Here is a 16550-nt window from a genome sequence, read left to right on the forward strand (position 1 = left end):
CAAGAATCATCTGTTGAAGCATAGGACTTTTCTCTGGACTGCAGCAGCTTCTCATTCCTGAAGAAGGGCCTGTGCCCGAAACGTCGAATCTCCTGTTCCCTGGATGCTGCTTGACCTGCTGTGCTGTTCCAGCAATAAAGTTTCAACTGCAGCAGCTTCTTACAACTAAACCAAAGTAGAAAAATCCTGAACTGGGAGAACTTGCCACGTGTCTTTTTTAAAGTAGACATTTCCAGACAGTTTGGCACCTCTGCCTTTACGACCTCTCTTGAAAAACAACCCAAGGACAAAATAATCTTGTTAAAGTGACAGTATCGTCACACACTACACCACCTCACCTTCCAAACCCATGATAATTTCCATGTAGAAGGACATGGGCAGCAAATATAATAACAAAGAACAAGGATAATACAGCACAGGAACAGGCCCTTCGGCCATCTAAACCTGCGCTGACACATTTTGCCCTTCCATACTAAAACTGTCTCCACTTACAGGATCCATATCCCACTATTCCCATCCTGTTCACCTATTCGTCCAGGTGCTTCTTGAATGCTGCTATCATGTCTGCTTCCACCAACTCCTCTGGCAGCACATTCCAGGAACTCACCATCCTTTTTGTGACAAACCTGACTCGCACATCTCCCCCTCGCATCTTGAACCTATGTCCCTTAATAATTGACCCCACCACCCTGGAGAAAAACCTCATACTTCCCATTCTATCCATGCCATCCACAATCTTATTAACTTCTATCAGGTTGCTCCTCAACCAACGTTCCAGTGAAAACAAACCCAGTCTATCCAACCTTTCTTCATAACTAAACCCCCCCCCCCATATCAGGCAAGTACCCTCTGTGCCATCTCCAAAGCACCCATATCATTCTGGTAGTGTGGTGACCATAACTGTATGCAATATTCCAAGTGTGGCCTCACTAAAGTTCTATAAAGCTGCAGCATAACTTGTTTATCCTTATACACAATGTCCCTTCCATTTAATGATTTGGAGATGCCCTTTAAGGCAAGCATGCTGTAAGTTATTTTTACTACCTTGTCTACCTGTGCTGCCACCTTCAGTGATTCTGTGGACCTGCACAGCCAGATCCCTCTGCATTTCAATACTCCTAAGGGCTCTTCCATTCACTGTATAATTTCCCCCATACTTAATTTTCCAAAATGCATCACCTCACATTTGTCTGGATTAAACTCCATCTGCCATTTTTTCTGCCCATGCTTCCAACTGGGGAGTTGGGGAGTATGCTGTTAGATCCTCTGACAATCTTCCTCACTGTCTCCAACTCCACCAATCTTTGTTTCTCACCATCCTGAGTTGGAAATTCTCCAGTGTCACTGGGTCAAAAACCTGGAATTCACTCCCTAAGGGTATTGTTGGTATACCTACAGCATATTGACTACAACAGTTCAGGAAGGCAGCTCACCCCACCTTCTCAAAGAGAAACTAGGGACAGCCAATAACTGCTGGGCCCAACCAGTGACACCCACATCCCATTAATAAGAATGAATGAATACAGCAAAATTAAACTTTCAAATGCTATTAGTGGTTCAATCACTGAATATCTGATAATAACTAATAACCTCCCACAAAAATCTTTTAAGTATAAAAGGCCTTTTATTAATCTAAACAACTATTGCTGTATAGTTACCTTCCTAATACTGAGTGAACAATATAGTTTAACATCCATGGACAAATATGTTTAATAGTAGCTTTATTAATGTTTGCATTCAATTGCGAAACAACTAAACATTAGGTGAGATAAGAGTGCAACAGTCCAACTTGAATCCAATTATATGATTGTCAAATGTTTGCATTGTAAGCAATTAATTGGTGTGAGGAAAAACAGATGGGTTGGTTAAATACACACTGAAAGGATGATGTGGAAGACGGGAATTGTGATTCATGAGGAACGGGCATCAGCACTGCAAAGAGAGAGAGCTGTTCTACTGGGAAATATTCTATATAAAATAGGCTTGGCCCAGTGACTTGATAACTAGAGTGGGAGATAGAGCTTTAAACTGATGTTAATGTAGCAAGGAGGTGACAGCCTGATAGTGTTATTTCTGGGAGAGTAATCTATCAGCCCAGTTCAAATCTTCAACATGGCAGTTTGAATTCAGTAAAAATCTGGAGTCCAACAATGATCATGCAAATGGTTCTGATGAAGAGTTGCTGGACCTGAAATGTTAACTCTGCTACTGAGTTTCTCCAGCAATTTCCAATTCTGTTTTTGATTTCCAGCATCCTCAGGTCTTTGTTTCAGTTACGATTATGAAACTGTTGTTGATTGTCAGAAAAACACATCTGGTTCAGTAATATCCTTTAGGGAAGGATATTTGCTGTTCTTACCTGGTCTGGCCTACATGTGACTTCAGATGGGGTGGTTGACTCTGAACTGCCCTCCAGGCAACTAGAGATGAGCAGTTTTGGTCCCCATATCTAAGGTAATATGTGATGGCTTGGAGGGGTTCCAAATGATATTTACAGAATGATCCTAGGGTTGAAGGTCTTGTCATATGAGGATCAGGTGAGGACTCTGGGTGTGTACTCGAGTTCAGCAGGATGAGGAGGGAATCTGATTGAAACTTACAGGATACTGAGATACTGGTTAGAATGGCTGTGGAGAAGATGTTTCCACCAGTAGGAGAGACTAGGACACGAGAGCACAGCCTCAGGGTGAAGGGATGACCCTTTAGAACTGAGATGAGGAGGAATTTCTTCAGCCAGAGGGTGGGGAATCTGTGGGATTCATTATCACAAAGGGCTACGGAGGCCAAGTCATTGAGTGTATTTAAGACAGAGATAGATAGGTTCCTGATTAGTACTGGTTCAAGAGTTATGGAGAGAAGGTGGGAGAATGGGGTTGAGAAACAAATCAATTGTGACCGAATGGTGGAGCAGACTTGATGAGATAAATGGGCTAACTCTACTCCTGTACCTTATGGTCTTAGTTTGTGGCTAGTTACACACAAATCCTGTGAATGAATATAAAAATGCCTAAACTGACATATTGATCTGGGTAAAAGTAAGCAGAGTTGGCCAGGAAGGGACAAAGGTCTTGACAGCATTAATTGGACACTGGGGACTAAGGTGACACCAGACAACAACACAAAAACATTACAACTGGAGACACTATATCTGATTTTGTGGAGCTGTCTTAACAAATTAGATGAATTCAAAATGCAGATCGAAATAAATAGGTTGGTATAACAGCAGTGATGAAGACCTGATTGCAGAGTTCAAGGTTGGGAACTAAAGTTATAACTTGAGATTTGCTGAAATAGGAACACATTTTGCCAAATCTTTTTATCCTGCTCTCATTCAGGACTATTTGCAAGAAATACCAATGTAAGGGGAACAATATTTTTACACTGGATGAGACAAGAATGCTGATTTGTTGACACCATTGATTTATCAATGATAATTTCCTTCAATTCCATCCTCTCACTAGATCCTTGGTTTCCTAACATTTTTGGGATTCCCTAAAGATCTCTCATTCTAGATTTTTTCCATATGGGGAAACATTGCCAATCTACTTTAGCATCTTACATACCTTAATTAGATCGCCTCTCAGTCTTCTAAACCCTGGTGAGTATAGGCTCAATTGTTCGATCTCTGTTCATATGACAAGCCTTTCATCTTGCATCAAGCAGTCTTGCTGCGTTTTCTGGCAATTTTATGTTTTCCCTTTGGATCTAATCCCGTCCCTAAGATCTTTTGCAAGCTATTGTTGAACCACTTTTCCTCTTTCATTTTTGTGTCAGACAGGAATGTATAATTGTTACAAGCTATGCACATGTTCTTTAGACATAAATTATTGCCAGTCCATTATTAATCATTTCAGTAAAGTTCCCCAATCCATTGACAGTGGATTCACGATCGTCATTACATTCTTAATTCCAGATGTTTATTGATTTCAAATCCACCATTTGTTGGGGCAGGATTTGAACCCAGGTCCCCAAAACATTACCTAGATCTCAGGATTAACAGTCCAGTGATAATACCATCTGGCCATTACTTCCCCTATTGAGTCACTTTAATAGTACTTTTCTCTTGCAGTTACATTAAAAATATTACCCTTTGGATCTCAATCCTCTGTTAATGCAATCTAATTGTTCACCTGATTAGTTCAAAGAGACTAGTATCTTTTCCATTTTGGGATAAGCAATGTTTCAGAATCCAATGTCAAAGTTGTAAAAAGCTAAAACCCTCTGCAAGTACCTTGCCTGTGTATAAATTGACCTTCGAGGAGAAAGTGAGGACTGCAGATGCTGGAGATCAGAGCTGAAAATGTGTGGCTGGAAAAGCGCAGCAGGTCAGGCAGCATCCAGGGAACAGGAGAATCGACGTTTCGGGCATAAGCCTGAAGAACGGCTTATGCCCAAAACGTCGATTCTCCTGTTCCTTGGATGCTGCCTGACCTGCTGCGCTTTTCCAGCAACACATTTTCAGCTATAAATTGACCGTCAAAGCCTCAAAGAGTCCCTGTAACAATGGGGTTGGCCTGTATACCAAGTATAAAAGTGAACAAGCGTTGTGAGTGTGGATATTGGCATCCAACAGAAAGAGTGGCGCATCTTAAATGTTGGTGAACTTTGGAAACAAAGCTTATACCATGTGCTGAATCTCTTGCTCTCAGTTATAAGTTACATGTACTTGGGACATGAAAAATGGAGGCTGGACGTTGGTGAGAGCATGGCACGTCATGGCAAAAAGGGACTCAAAAACATGACTCATTGGGCCGGAGACATGGAGCTTTCCTATATATTGACTGGATATATATGCCACAATTTATGGTCATACTATAAATACATTAAAATGTAGGAGCATGAATGAATAAACTTTATCCACATTCACTATTACAATTTGAAAACTTAGATGCAGAAGCTTAATCCTATATATAATGCATTCCTTTTCAATGATCTGAGTGAAATCTACAAAATTGTTACAGTAGGGGGTGACAAGGTAAAGGTGGATGATGTGGACCTCCTTGGCTAGACAGTCTCAGAGCAAGGATTTAATCTCAGAATATTCTGGGTAACTACAGACCAGTGAGCCTGACATCAGTGATGGGAAAGTTGCTGGAGAAGGTACTGAGGGATAAAATCTATTTAAATTTAGAAAAGAATGGACTTATCAGTGGTAGGCAACATGGTTTTGTGCGGGGGAGATCGTGCCTTACCAAATTAACAGAATTCTTTGAGGAAGTGACCAAGTTGTTAGATGAAGGAAGGGTTGTAGATGTCATATACATGGACTTTAGTAAGGTGTTTGATAAGGATCCCCATGGTAAACTAATAGAGAAAGTGAAGTCACATGGTGTGCAGGGTGTACTAGCTAGGTGGATAAAGAACTGGTTGAGCAACAGGAGACAGAGAATAATAGTTGAAGGGAGTTTCTTGAAATGGAGAAAAATGACCAGTGGTGTTCCACAGGGATCAGTGCTGGGGCCACTGTTGTTTGTGATATACATAAACCATCTGGACGAGGGCACTGTTGGTATGATCAGCAAGTTTGCAGATGACATGAAGATTGGAGGAGTAGCAGAAATCTTAGGGGACTGTCAAAGAATACAGGAGAATATAGATAGACTGGAGAGTTGGGCAGAGAAGTGGCAGATTGAGTTCAATCCAGGCAAATGTGAGATGATGCATTTTGGGAAGTCTAATTCTAGAGCAAATTATACAGTAAACAGAAGAGCCTTGGGAAAAGTTGATGAACAGAGAGATCTGGGAGTTCAGGTCCATTGTACCCTGAAGGTGACTGTGCAGGTGGATAGAGTGGTCAAGAAGGCATTTGGTATGCTTACCTTCATCAGACGGCGTACTGAGTATAAGAGCTGGCAGGTCATGTTAAAATTATACACGATGTTGGTTCGGCTGCATTTAGAATACTGTGTACAGTTCTGGTCACCACATTACCAAAAGGATGTGGACGCTTTGGAGAGAGTGCAGAGAAGGTTTACGTGGATGTTGCCTGGTATGGAAGGTGCTAGCTATGAAGAGAGGTTGAGTAGGTTAGGTTTGTTTTCATTAGAAAAAAGGAGATTGAGGGGGCACCTGATTGAGGTTTACAAAATCATGAAGGGTATAGACAGGGTAGATAGAGATAAGTTTTTTCCCAGGGTGAAGGTTTCAATAACGAGAGATCACACTTTCAAGGTGAGAGGTGAAAAGTTTAAGGGGGATATATGCGGCAAGTTCTTTACACAGAGGGTGGTGGGCATTTGGAATGCGTTGCCAGCAGAGGTGGTAGAGGCAGGCACGGTAGATTCATTTAAGATGCGTCTGGATAGATGCACGAGTAGGTGGGAAGCAGAGGAATACAGATGCTTAGGAATTGAGGGACAGGTTTAGACAGTAGATTTGGATCAGCTCAGGCTGGGGGGGGGGAGGGGGGGGAAAACGGAAGGACCTGTTCCTGGGCTGTAAATTTTCTTTGTTCTTTTGTTCTTTATAAAGGACGGGCCATTTATGTTGTAGATGAGGAAGAATCCCTTCACCCAGAGGGTGGTGAAGCTTTGGAATTCTCAACTCCCCAAGAGCTATTGAATCATAGAATCCCTACAGTGTGGAAACAGGCCATCTGAAGAGTAACCCACCCACACCCATTTCCCAACCCTAATATTTTACATTTTCCCTGACTAATGCACCTAACTCACACATCCCTGGACACTATGGGCATTTTAGCATAACCAATTCACCTAACCTGCACATCCTTGGACTATGGGAGGAAACCCATGCAGACACAGGGAGAATGTGCAAATTCCACACTGACGGTTGCCCGAAGCTGGAATCAAACCTGGGTCCCTGGCACTATAAGGCAGCAGTGCTAACCATTGAGCTACTGTGTCATTGAATAGATTCAAACTCTGGATTAGTAGATTTCTGGAAACCAATGCTGACAAATGACAAATGTAGCGGGATATGACTTTGAGGTAGATGATCAGTCATAATCTTAGTGAATGACATGCAAGGTTCAATGGGATGAATGGCCTTCGCCTGTTTCCTACGTTTTCCTTGTTTGAGATTTGTATTGAAATGCAGTGTTTAGTTTGGCTCAAAAATGAAGAAGGGCTTATGCCCGAAACGTCGATTCTCCTGTTCCCTGGATGCTGCCTGACCTGCTGCGCTTTTCCAGCAACACATCTCTGGCTCTGATCTCCAGCATCTGCAGACCTCACTTTCTCCTCAAAAATGAACAGATTTGATTTCTTCTGTATTTTACAATAGTTTTATTTCATGTCTTATTTCACAGCCAATTGTGTTCCATGTATACCTCACAACTAATCCGATCTTTAAAGTAAGTCTTGCAGAAAGAATTCTCTACAACTCATGTTCCTACAGGAATTTTATTTCACATGCGTTTGTCTTTTCTGTTGACTTACCATAAACCCATAAGACCAGAATATTAAGGAACAGAATTGGGCCATTTGACCCATCGAGTCTGCTCCACCATTCGATCATGTATATGTTTCTCAATGCCATTCTCCTCCTATCTCCTTGTAACTTTTGAACCCCTTACTAATCAAAGTCTATCTACCTCTGTCTTAAGTACACTCAATGACTTGGCCTCCACAGCCCTCTGCAGCAATGAGTTCCACTGATTCACCACCCTCTGGCTGAAGAAATTCCTCCTCATCTCGGTTCTAAAGGGTCGTGTCTTCACTCTGAGGCTGTGCCCTTAGGCCCTGGTCTCTCCAAATAATGGAAACATCTTCTTCACATCCATTCTAACCAGGCCTCTCAGTATTCTGTGAGTTTCAATCAGATTCCCTCCTCATCCTTCTAAACGCTCTCAAATACAGACCCAGAGTCCTCACCTGCTCCTCATAATGACAAGCCCTTCGTTCCTGGGATCATTCTTCTAAACCTTCTATGGATCCCTCCACGGCCAATACATCCTTTCTTAGATACGGAGCCCAAAACTGCTCGCAATATTACAAATGAGGTCTGATGACAGCCTTAAGCAGCCTCAGCAGTACATCCTGAAATGAACATTAATATTGCATTTGCCTTCCTAATTGATGACTGAACATGTTTGTTAACCTCAAGAGAATCCTGAACAAGGATTCTCAAATCGCCATTGTACTTCAGATTTCTGAAATCTTTCTCCATTTGGAACACCTCAATTCTTCCTACCAAAGTGCATAACCTCACACTTTGCCACACTGTACTCCATCTACCTTTTCTTTGCCCACTCTCCTAGCCTGTCCAAGTCAATCTGTAGCCCTCCACTTCCTCTGCACTACCCCCCTGTCCCTCTACCTATCTTTGTGTCATCTGCAAACTTAGCAACAAAGCCCTCAGCTCCTTCATGCCGTCGTTAATGTAAAACGTGAATAGTTGTGGTTTCAACACTGACCCCTGTGGACCTCCTGGCTGCCATCCTGAAAAAGACCTTTTTATCCCCACACTATGTCTTCTGCCAGTCAGCCAATCCTTTAACCATGCCAGTACCTTGCCCCTAATACCATGGGGTCTTATCTCTGTGTTCTGGTGCTGTGAAGTTTGAACCTCTTGTTTTCAAGCACAGTTCCTGAAGACCACTCACACGTAGGCACCAGTGAAGAGATAAGTCTAGGGTTTTGGCACATTGTTCTCCCACTTTCACCTCTGTCCTTTTCATATATTTACATGATTGCGTTTGTATTCTAGTTGCATTCATTCCTTTCAGGTGTAATAATTAGTCTGACAGGCAGGTTTTCTGACCACAGGATGCACTGTTCCTGAACTCATTTCAGACTTGGTCCAAACAAAACTGAACTTGAGATGAACAAATGCAGGGAATACTGGAGAAACTCAGCAGGTCTGGCCACATCTGTGGAGAGACAAACAGAGTGAATAAATCAAGTTTGGAACAATTCTGAAAAAGAGTCATACTGGTTGTGAAACGTGAAGGAGATGAAAACTAGGGGACATAGTTTATGAGTAAGGGGTCTCCCATTTAAGAAAAAGATGAGGAGATTTCATGTTCTCTCAGAGGGTCACTCATATGTGGAGTTACTGTGGTCTGGGTCTTTAAGTTAATTCAAGGCTGATATTGATACATTTTAGATTTGAATGTTATTTTTGGGAGGGAGGATAGTCCAAAAAGTGGAAATGAGACCTCACACAGATAAGCTAGGACCTTATTGAATAGTGCAGCACGCTTGATGGGCCAAATGGCCTACAATTGTTTCTAAATCTTATGTTCCTTATTTCAAACTGGGGACTGAAGAAAATCAGACAGGTTGACACCCCCATCCCTCCAACATTGCTGAATCTGAAGGTCACTCTCGTTCAGTGCCCAACGTCACTGCAGACAGGCCATTTAAGAGCAGTGTTTTCTTTATTCATTTATAGGATGTAGGTATCACTGGCCAGGCCAGCATTTATTGCTCATTGCTAATTGCCCCAAAAGCAGTAGAAACATCATTCATGCTGTTATGGGTCTGGAGTCACATGTAAGCCAGACCAAATGAGGGCAATACATAACCTTCACTAAAAGTTATTAGTTATCCGTATGGTTTTCCCCCATAATCTCAGTGCTTTTATTCCTGAATTCAAATTCCAGACTTGAACCCCAATCCACAGAGCATTACCTCGGACTCTAGATCAATAGTCTAACAATAATACCACTCGGCCCTTATTTGAACTCATTCATGATCCGTCTGTAACTCTCCTTCTTCCCAGCAGCTTGAGGAAGCTATTCCTGATTTCCTTTGTCCTCACACCATAGATGATGGGATTGAAGATGGGTTGGAAGATAGCAAAGGTGACAGCCACTACAAAGTGCAGTTCGGAAGAGAAGATGCTGGGGACCAGGTACATGGTGAACTCGAAGAGAGCGCTGGTGTAGAACAGCATCAGGACACAACAGTGGCTGGTGCAGGTATTGAGTGCTTTGCTGCGCGCTTCTCCCTGGCCGGCATGGAAGGCCACTTTGAAAATCTTGAAGTAAGAGAAGATGATGAGGGAGCTGTCCGGTAAGGTGATGAGGAAGGACAGGGGGTAGGTGATGGCATCACTTACTGTCACGCCTTGGCAGGCCAGCTTGGAGAGAGAGCCATAATTGCAGTAGCAATTCTGGATAAAATTGGAGCGGCAGTAAGTAGCTTGGGTCAGTAAGGCTGCCACTGCAACAAACAACATGGCTCGGAGGAAAATAATCAGGGCCACAGCAGACAGGACATAGCGGAGCTTCAGCTTGTGGTAGTTAAATGGATGGCAAATGGCCACATATCGGTCATAGGCCATAGCCACCAGAAGCGTCGATTCACTTAATGCTGTGCAGTAGACAAAAAACATCTGGGTGACACACGCCTCCAGCGATATAATCTTGGATTGCAATGAATACATGGCTAAAATCTTGGGGATGGTCACACTACTGAGGATGATGTCAATGCCAGCAAGGATGCAGAGCAGGTAATACATGGGACTGTGGAGATTGGACTCAGTCTTCACCAGGAACATGATGGTCAGGTTGGCTACAATGATGACAATATACACCAAGAGAAAGGAGATGAATATCACGAGGTCATGCCCATCACCATTAGGGACACCTTGCAGGATGAACTCAGTATGCCTCAAGGCGCTATGATTCATTTTCTGCCAAGTCCTGGCTCCTCACCGTCATCCAGAGGGATCTGGAATTGAGATTGAACAAAGGGTTGTGACTGTACTTTCCCCACTTACTGATTAAACATTGCTCATAAAGGGCATGCACTCAGAAGTCTGAACACACGCACGTACACACACACACACACACACACACACACACACACACACACACACACACACACACACACACACACACACACACACACACACACACACACACGTCAGGAACAGCTTCTCTCTCTCATTATCAGACTGATGAATGGACTCACTAACTTCAAATAATGCTAATTTTGTTAATGTTGATCCTGTCTAAAGCATGTCCTGTGTGGTGTAACTTATATGCCTTACTCTGTCCACGTTTGTTTTTCACCCTGTAATCTGGATGTCCTTGCTTCCTAGGGTCTGCCTGTACTGCTCACAAACAAAGCTTTTCACTGTATTTAGTTACACATGACAATAAATCAAATCACAGCTTTTCATCTTAGAATTACCAGGACTAAGACATATGAAATTAAATGCATATAAAGGATAGGTAAAGATAAACTAAATCCACTAGTTGTGGACTCTGAAACTAAAGGGCTTAGTTTGAGGATTAGGGCCAGACTGTTCAGGAGAGATGTTAGGAAGCATTTCAACACACAAAGGGTGGTGGAAGTTTGGAACTCTCTTCCATAAAAGGCAGTGGATGCTGGATCAGCTGTTAATTTGAAATCTGAGATAGATACATTTTTTTGTTAAGCAAAGGTATTAAGGTGTATAGAGTTAGGCCACAGATCAGCCATGATCACTTTGAATGGCAGAACGGGCTCGAGGGGGTAAACGCTTTACTCCTGTTCCTAAAATCAGAAGCAGGTGTCTTTTTTTAAATTGAATTCAAATTCCTTCTCCTGCCACAAAGTTAGACAGGGAATGTCATTTAATGTATCCATTGCACCCGATGTGGTCTCCTTTACATTGAGGAGACAGGATGCCAACTTGTGGATCATTTGAGAGTACATCTCCGGGACACCCGCACCAACCATCCCCATCACCCTGTGGCTCAACACTTCAACTCCCCCTCCCACTCCATGAAGGACATGCAGGTCCTAGGCCTCCTCCATCACCAAACCCTAACCACCCGACACCTGGAGGAAGAATGCCTCATATTCCGCCTTGGGATCCTACAACTACATGGGATCAATGTGGATTTCACCAGTTGCCTCATTTCCTGTCCCCCCATCTTATCCCAGTCCCAAACCTCCAACTCAGCACCGCCCTCTTGAACTGTCCTAGCTGTTCATCTTCCTTCCCACCTATCCCCTCCACCCTCCTCTCCAACCTGTCACCTTCTCCCTCACCTTCATCTACCGACTGCAATCTCAGCTAGCTTCCATTTATCTCTCAGACCCCCGGCCCACAAGCCTCATTTGTGATGAAGGGCTTTTGCCCAAAATATTGAATTTCCTGCTCCTTGGATACTGCCTGACCTGCTGTGCTTTTCTAGCACCGCACTCTTGACTTTGATCTCCAGCATCTGCAGTCCTCACTTTCTCCCAATGTTAGCTAGGGCTCAAGCTTACTAGCCCAATGACTTTACCAAAGAACAAGTGAGGCCATTCTGCCTTTGGAGCATGCTTGTCCATTCAATAAAATAATGGCTGATCTGATTTTAACTTCAGCTCTACATTCCTACGTATCCCCTGGTAATCTTTCAACTCCTTGGCAGTTATTTGTCACTGGTGCAGACTCAATGGGCTGAAGGGCCTTTTTCTGTGGATCTCTCTGACTTTATGATTATATGATTCAGCAACATGTACCATACACACCTTTCCCAGTTTACGACTTACCCAATAACCAGAAGGTAAGCCTTCAATTTATTTTTGTGAGATCAAGATGAACACTGAGTTTAGGATCAGGTGCCACTCGAGGACTTGAGTTCAAAGGTTGAGGATAAGACTCCAGTGCAGCGCTGAGGGAGTACGACACTGTCAGAAGTAACATTAAATCACATTCCTATTTGCCTGCTCATGAAATATTCCAGAGAAACAGACATTGCTGGAAATAGTCTCATCCATGCTGCCAGACCTGCTGAGTTTTTCTGTTTCTGATTTCCAGCATCCGCAATTCTATGGTTTGTTTGGTTAGGGGTTTGGTGTGGGAGCGAGCTTCACCAATCGGCAGTTGCATTTCCCAGATTGCAACAGTGAAAACAAAGAGACGTCACTGGCTGTAAATTGCGTTGAGGCGTTTGCTGATTGCGAGAAGTGCTAAATAAATGCATCCGTTTCCTCTGATGTCCACAAAATTAACGTTATCCACTGACGCACTGCTTCCTCTCTCTCCAGGGACAGGAAACGTACGCCAGCATCCACTACCCCTATTTTTAAAAATAGACTTCTTCCCATTTCAATCCACAACCAAACATACAGAAAAATGAACAGATATGGTCTTTGCAATAAATCTTCCTACAAAGAAGCAGGCCATTTGGCCCATTGCGCCTGTGATGGCTCTTTGAAAGAGTAAATCAATTACTTGACACTCCTTTTTCATTAACGCCCTGTTTTACTTCCTTTTCCAATATGTAGTCGATGTTCTTTCGAAAGTTCCAACTGATTCTGCTTCCACTGCCCTTTGCAGGCACTGTGTTCCAGATCACGATAATTTACTGCATCAAAAACTTGACCTTACAAATAAGAGTTACCCTTCGAGTCTGCCCCGCCATTCAATAAGATCATAGCCAGTCTGATTTTAACCTCAGCGCTACATTCCTATACCATCCCCTAATAATCTTTCATCCCCTTGGTCATCAAGAATCTATCTGTCTCTGCCTTAAAGAATAATTAAAGGTTCTGCACCCACTAACTTTTGAAGAAGGAAATTTCAAACACTCAACCTTTTAAGAGAATTTCTTTTTCCTCTTCTCTGTCTTATATGGTTGACCCTTATTGTCAAACTCTGATCCCCTTAGTTTTCGATTTTCCCAGAAGAGGAAGCATCCTTTCCATTTCCATCCGGTCAAATCCCTTCAGGATCTTATATGTTTTAATTAAGCTGCCTCTGACTGTTTTAAACTCCAGAGGGTACAGGCTCAGCCTGTCTAGCCCTTCCACAGAAGGCAGTCCACTCATCCTAGGGTTAACTTAATAAAACTAAGAACTGCAGTTTTTAGAAATCTGGAACAGAAATTTCTGAAGGAAGGGCACCGGATTCAACCTTCCTCAAACTTAACTCTACCTACCCTCCATAAATGCTGTCAGACCTGCCGGGTTTCCCCTGCAGGGTCTAATAAACTTTCCCTGAACTGTTTCCAATACTTTAACATCCTTCTGTAAGTATGGGGGCCAGTGCAGGGTCTCACAAATGCCCTGTATAATTGAAGCACAAAATCCCTACTCTTGCATTTGATTCCACCTCACAACAAACCCCACCATTTCTGATTACTTGCTGTACCTGCACACCCACCTTCTGTGAGTCATGCACTGGCACACCCAGATCCCTCTGTGCCTCAGAGCTCTGCGACCTCTCACCGTTTAGATAATATGTTACTTTGTTATACTCTCCGCTAAAATGAGCAATTGTACACTTCCCACTATACTTCAAAACTTTCCTCCCTCTCACAACCTATCCATACCCCTTTATAGGTATCTTATGTTCCCAAAGAACAGCAAGGAGGCCATTCAGCCTGTCATGTCAATACCAGCTCTTGAGATGAGCAAGCCACCTATTGCCACCCTTCTGAGGACCCATGACAGAAATATCACAGAAAGTCAGATTTGGCACAATGGGAAGCCATTTGGCTGATTGTGCTGACTTTCTGAATGGAAAAGTGTGGCACTGAAAAAGCACAGCGGGTCAGGCAGCATCCCAGGAGCAGGAAAGTCAACATTCCGGACATGAGTCCTTCTTCAGGAATGATTATGCCCTCTCCTGCTCCTCGGATGCTGCCTGACCTGCTGTGCTTTTCCAGCACCATCCTTTTTGACTCTCCAGCACCTGCAGTCCTCATTTTCTCCTGACTCTGAATAACCAGCCCACTTAGTGCCATTCACCTACCTTCTCCCTCCAATCCTGAACATCACTCCTCTTTCAGTCTATTCCTTTTGGAAATCCTGGAGTGAACCTGTCTCCCCCACACTCTCAGGCACTACATTCCAGACCTGAACATCTCATTGCACTATAAAGTTTTCTCCTGCTGTAAATTCTGCTTCTGTTACTAATTGCTTCAAATCTGTGGCTTTCCCTTCTCAATCCTTCCACCAATGAACGGACCCTCTCCTCGGTCCCTACCCTTGAACACTACTCAGGGTAAACTCTCCCAAATTCTCAAGTCTCTGGATTACACCAGATCCGATGCAAAGCTCTCCATTAGTCTGTAACATCAAAAGTATCTAAATGATCAAAAGCAAACCGCACCCTCTACAGAAACGCAATGAGGATAAACTGCAAGTTTAGCTCCTATATGTTCCCAAATCCAGGGACCAACATCCCATCTCTGCAACCAGCCAGCGGACATATCCCAGTAAGTTGACAGGGGATTTCTAGTACTGCACGGTGATTTCCTGTGGGGACAGTAAATAAAAGAGCCTTAACCAAAAAAAAATTCGTCCTGTGACTTGTTAAAGTTGTTCAGACATTTCATCGGCCAATTGCATTTGATAAACGCCGAGCATGCAATGAAAACCTGCAATATTAACCGTCTGACTGGATCGAAAGAAATATTACAGAGGGTTTAATACCTGGGGAGAAATCTGTCAGCCCAGCCCGTCTCGCCTGCCATCCCCCAGGCTCCTGGGTCAGTAGTTATTGGAGCGGCCCCGAGGCTAATTATTTAACCTCTGATCGCTTTGGATTCTCACCTTGCCAATTTTTACGCTTCGAAATGAGAGTTGGGACGGTCCTGGCTCACTCCCTGGCATCCAGCATGGCACAGAGTGAGAGGGATCAGAGACAAACATGAAACTGGATCTTGGGCCGTGCCTGTCTTCAGTGACACACCGGGACCTTCGGTCATTATGCGAGGCGGGCTATTTATTGTTAACACGGCAGGACTCCAGAGCATTGAGCACATTTTTTTCCCCCTGTTTAAATATGTATCTGTCCAGGGTGCTGAAGAATTCTATTGGCTGCAAGCCTGTGTATGAAGAAGTTCGCCAGTGTGGGGAGTGACTGGGTGTGTGTTTCCTGGAGCAGTGATGATTAAGGGGAGGTTTTACACAGGGTTTTCAAACACACAATTGCTAAGGCACAGAAAGTAGCTGTTTGGCCCATCATGCCTGTTCTATCCCCAAGTGTCAATCTGCTTTCCCCCACACCCCCATATCCCTCGACCTATTTCCATCCAAATAACAATCCAATGCCCCTCTTGAATGCCTCAGATGAAGCTGCCTCCACCACATTTCCAGGCAATGTATTCCAGACCCTAACTACTCATTGTGTGGGAAAGCTTTTTTTTTCTCATATCCCCCTTGCTTCATTTGCGCACCACTTTAAATCTATGCCCTCATTTTTTTGTTCTTTTACAAGCTATTTACTCTATCCATCCTGCTCATGATGTTGAAACATCTCTAACTAATCTTCTCTTTGCCTTCTTCCCTCTAAGGAGAACAGAGCTAACATCTCTGGTCTATCCTCATCACTGAATCATAGAATCCCTACAGTGTGGGAACGGGCCATTCAGCCCATTGAGTCTACACTGACCCTCCAAAGTGCATCCCACCCAGATCCATCACCCTACCCCATCCCTGTAACCTTGTATTTCCCACAACTAACTCATCTAGCCTCACATTCCTTGACCCTATGGGCAATTTAGCGTGGCCAATCCACCTAACCTAGACTGTGGGAAGAAACTGGAGCACCCACAGGAAACCCACGCAAACAAGGGGAGAATGTGCAAACTCCACATATAAAGTCACCCAAGGGTGGAATTGAAGGTCCCTGGCACTGTGGGGCAGCAGTGCTAA

At 43.5% G+C, this 16550-nt stretch overlaps 1 protein-coding gene across 5 annotated transcripts; it reads right to left on the minus strand.

Moving 5' to 3' along the window:
* Positions 1-7198: 7198 nt before the first annotated feature.
* LOC122550958 (olfactory receptor 52E2-like) lies at positions 7199-15652 on the minus strand. 5 transcript variants are annotated; one of them, XM_043692503.2, is made up of 3 exons: positions 15447-15652; positions 15004-15149; positions 7199-10637 (listed from the first exon to the last, which is right to left on the minus strand). In XM_043692503.2, exon 3 carries the CDS (start codon positions 10594-10596, stop codon positions 9652-9654), a length of 945 nt encoding a protein of 314 aa, XP_043548438.1. In that variant the 5' UTR covers positions 10597-10637; positions 15004-15149; positions 15447-15652; the 3' UTR covers positions 7199-9651. The 5 variants fall into 5 exon arrangements, with proteins under 5 accessions (XP_043548438.1, XP_043548436.1, XP_043548439.1 ...); XM_043692501.2 differs by having other exon boundaries at positions 15327-15652; XM_043692504.2 differs by lacking the exon at positions 15004-15149.
* Positions 15653-16550: the final 898 nt, after the last annotated feature.

Source organism: Chiloscyllium plagiosum, unplaced genomic scaffold, assembly GCF_037043375.1.
Source record: "Chiloscyllium plagiosum isolate Xiang-an unplaced genomic scaffold, Cpla_swu_hap1 HiC_scaffold_6, whole genome shotgun sequence".
NCBI lineage: Eukaryota > Metazoa > Chordata > Chondrichthyes > Orectolobiformes > Hemiscylliidae > Chiloscyllium > Chiloscyllium plagiosum.

Coding starts and splice junctions, on each gene's coding strand:
- LOC122550958 (XM_043692504.2), bottom strand. CDS start 10,596: ATGAATCATAGCGCCTTGAGGCATACTGAGTTCATCCTGCAAGGTGTC.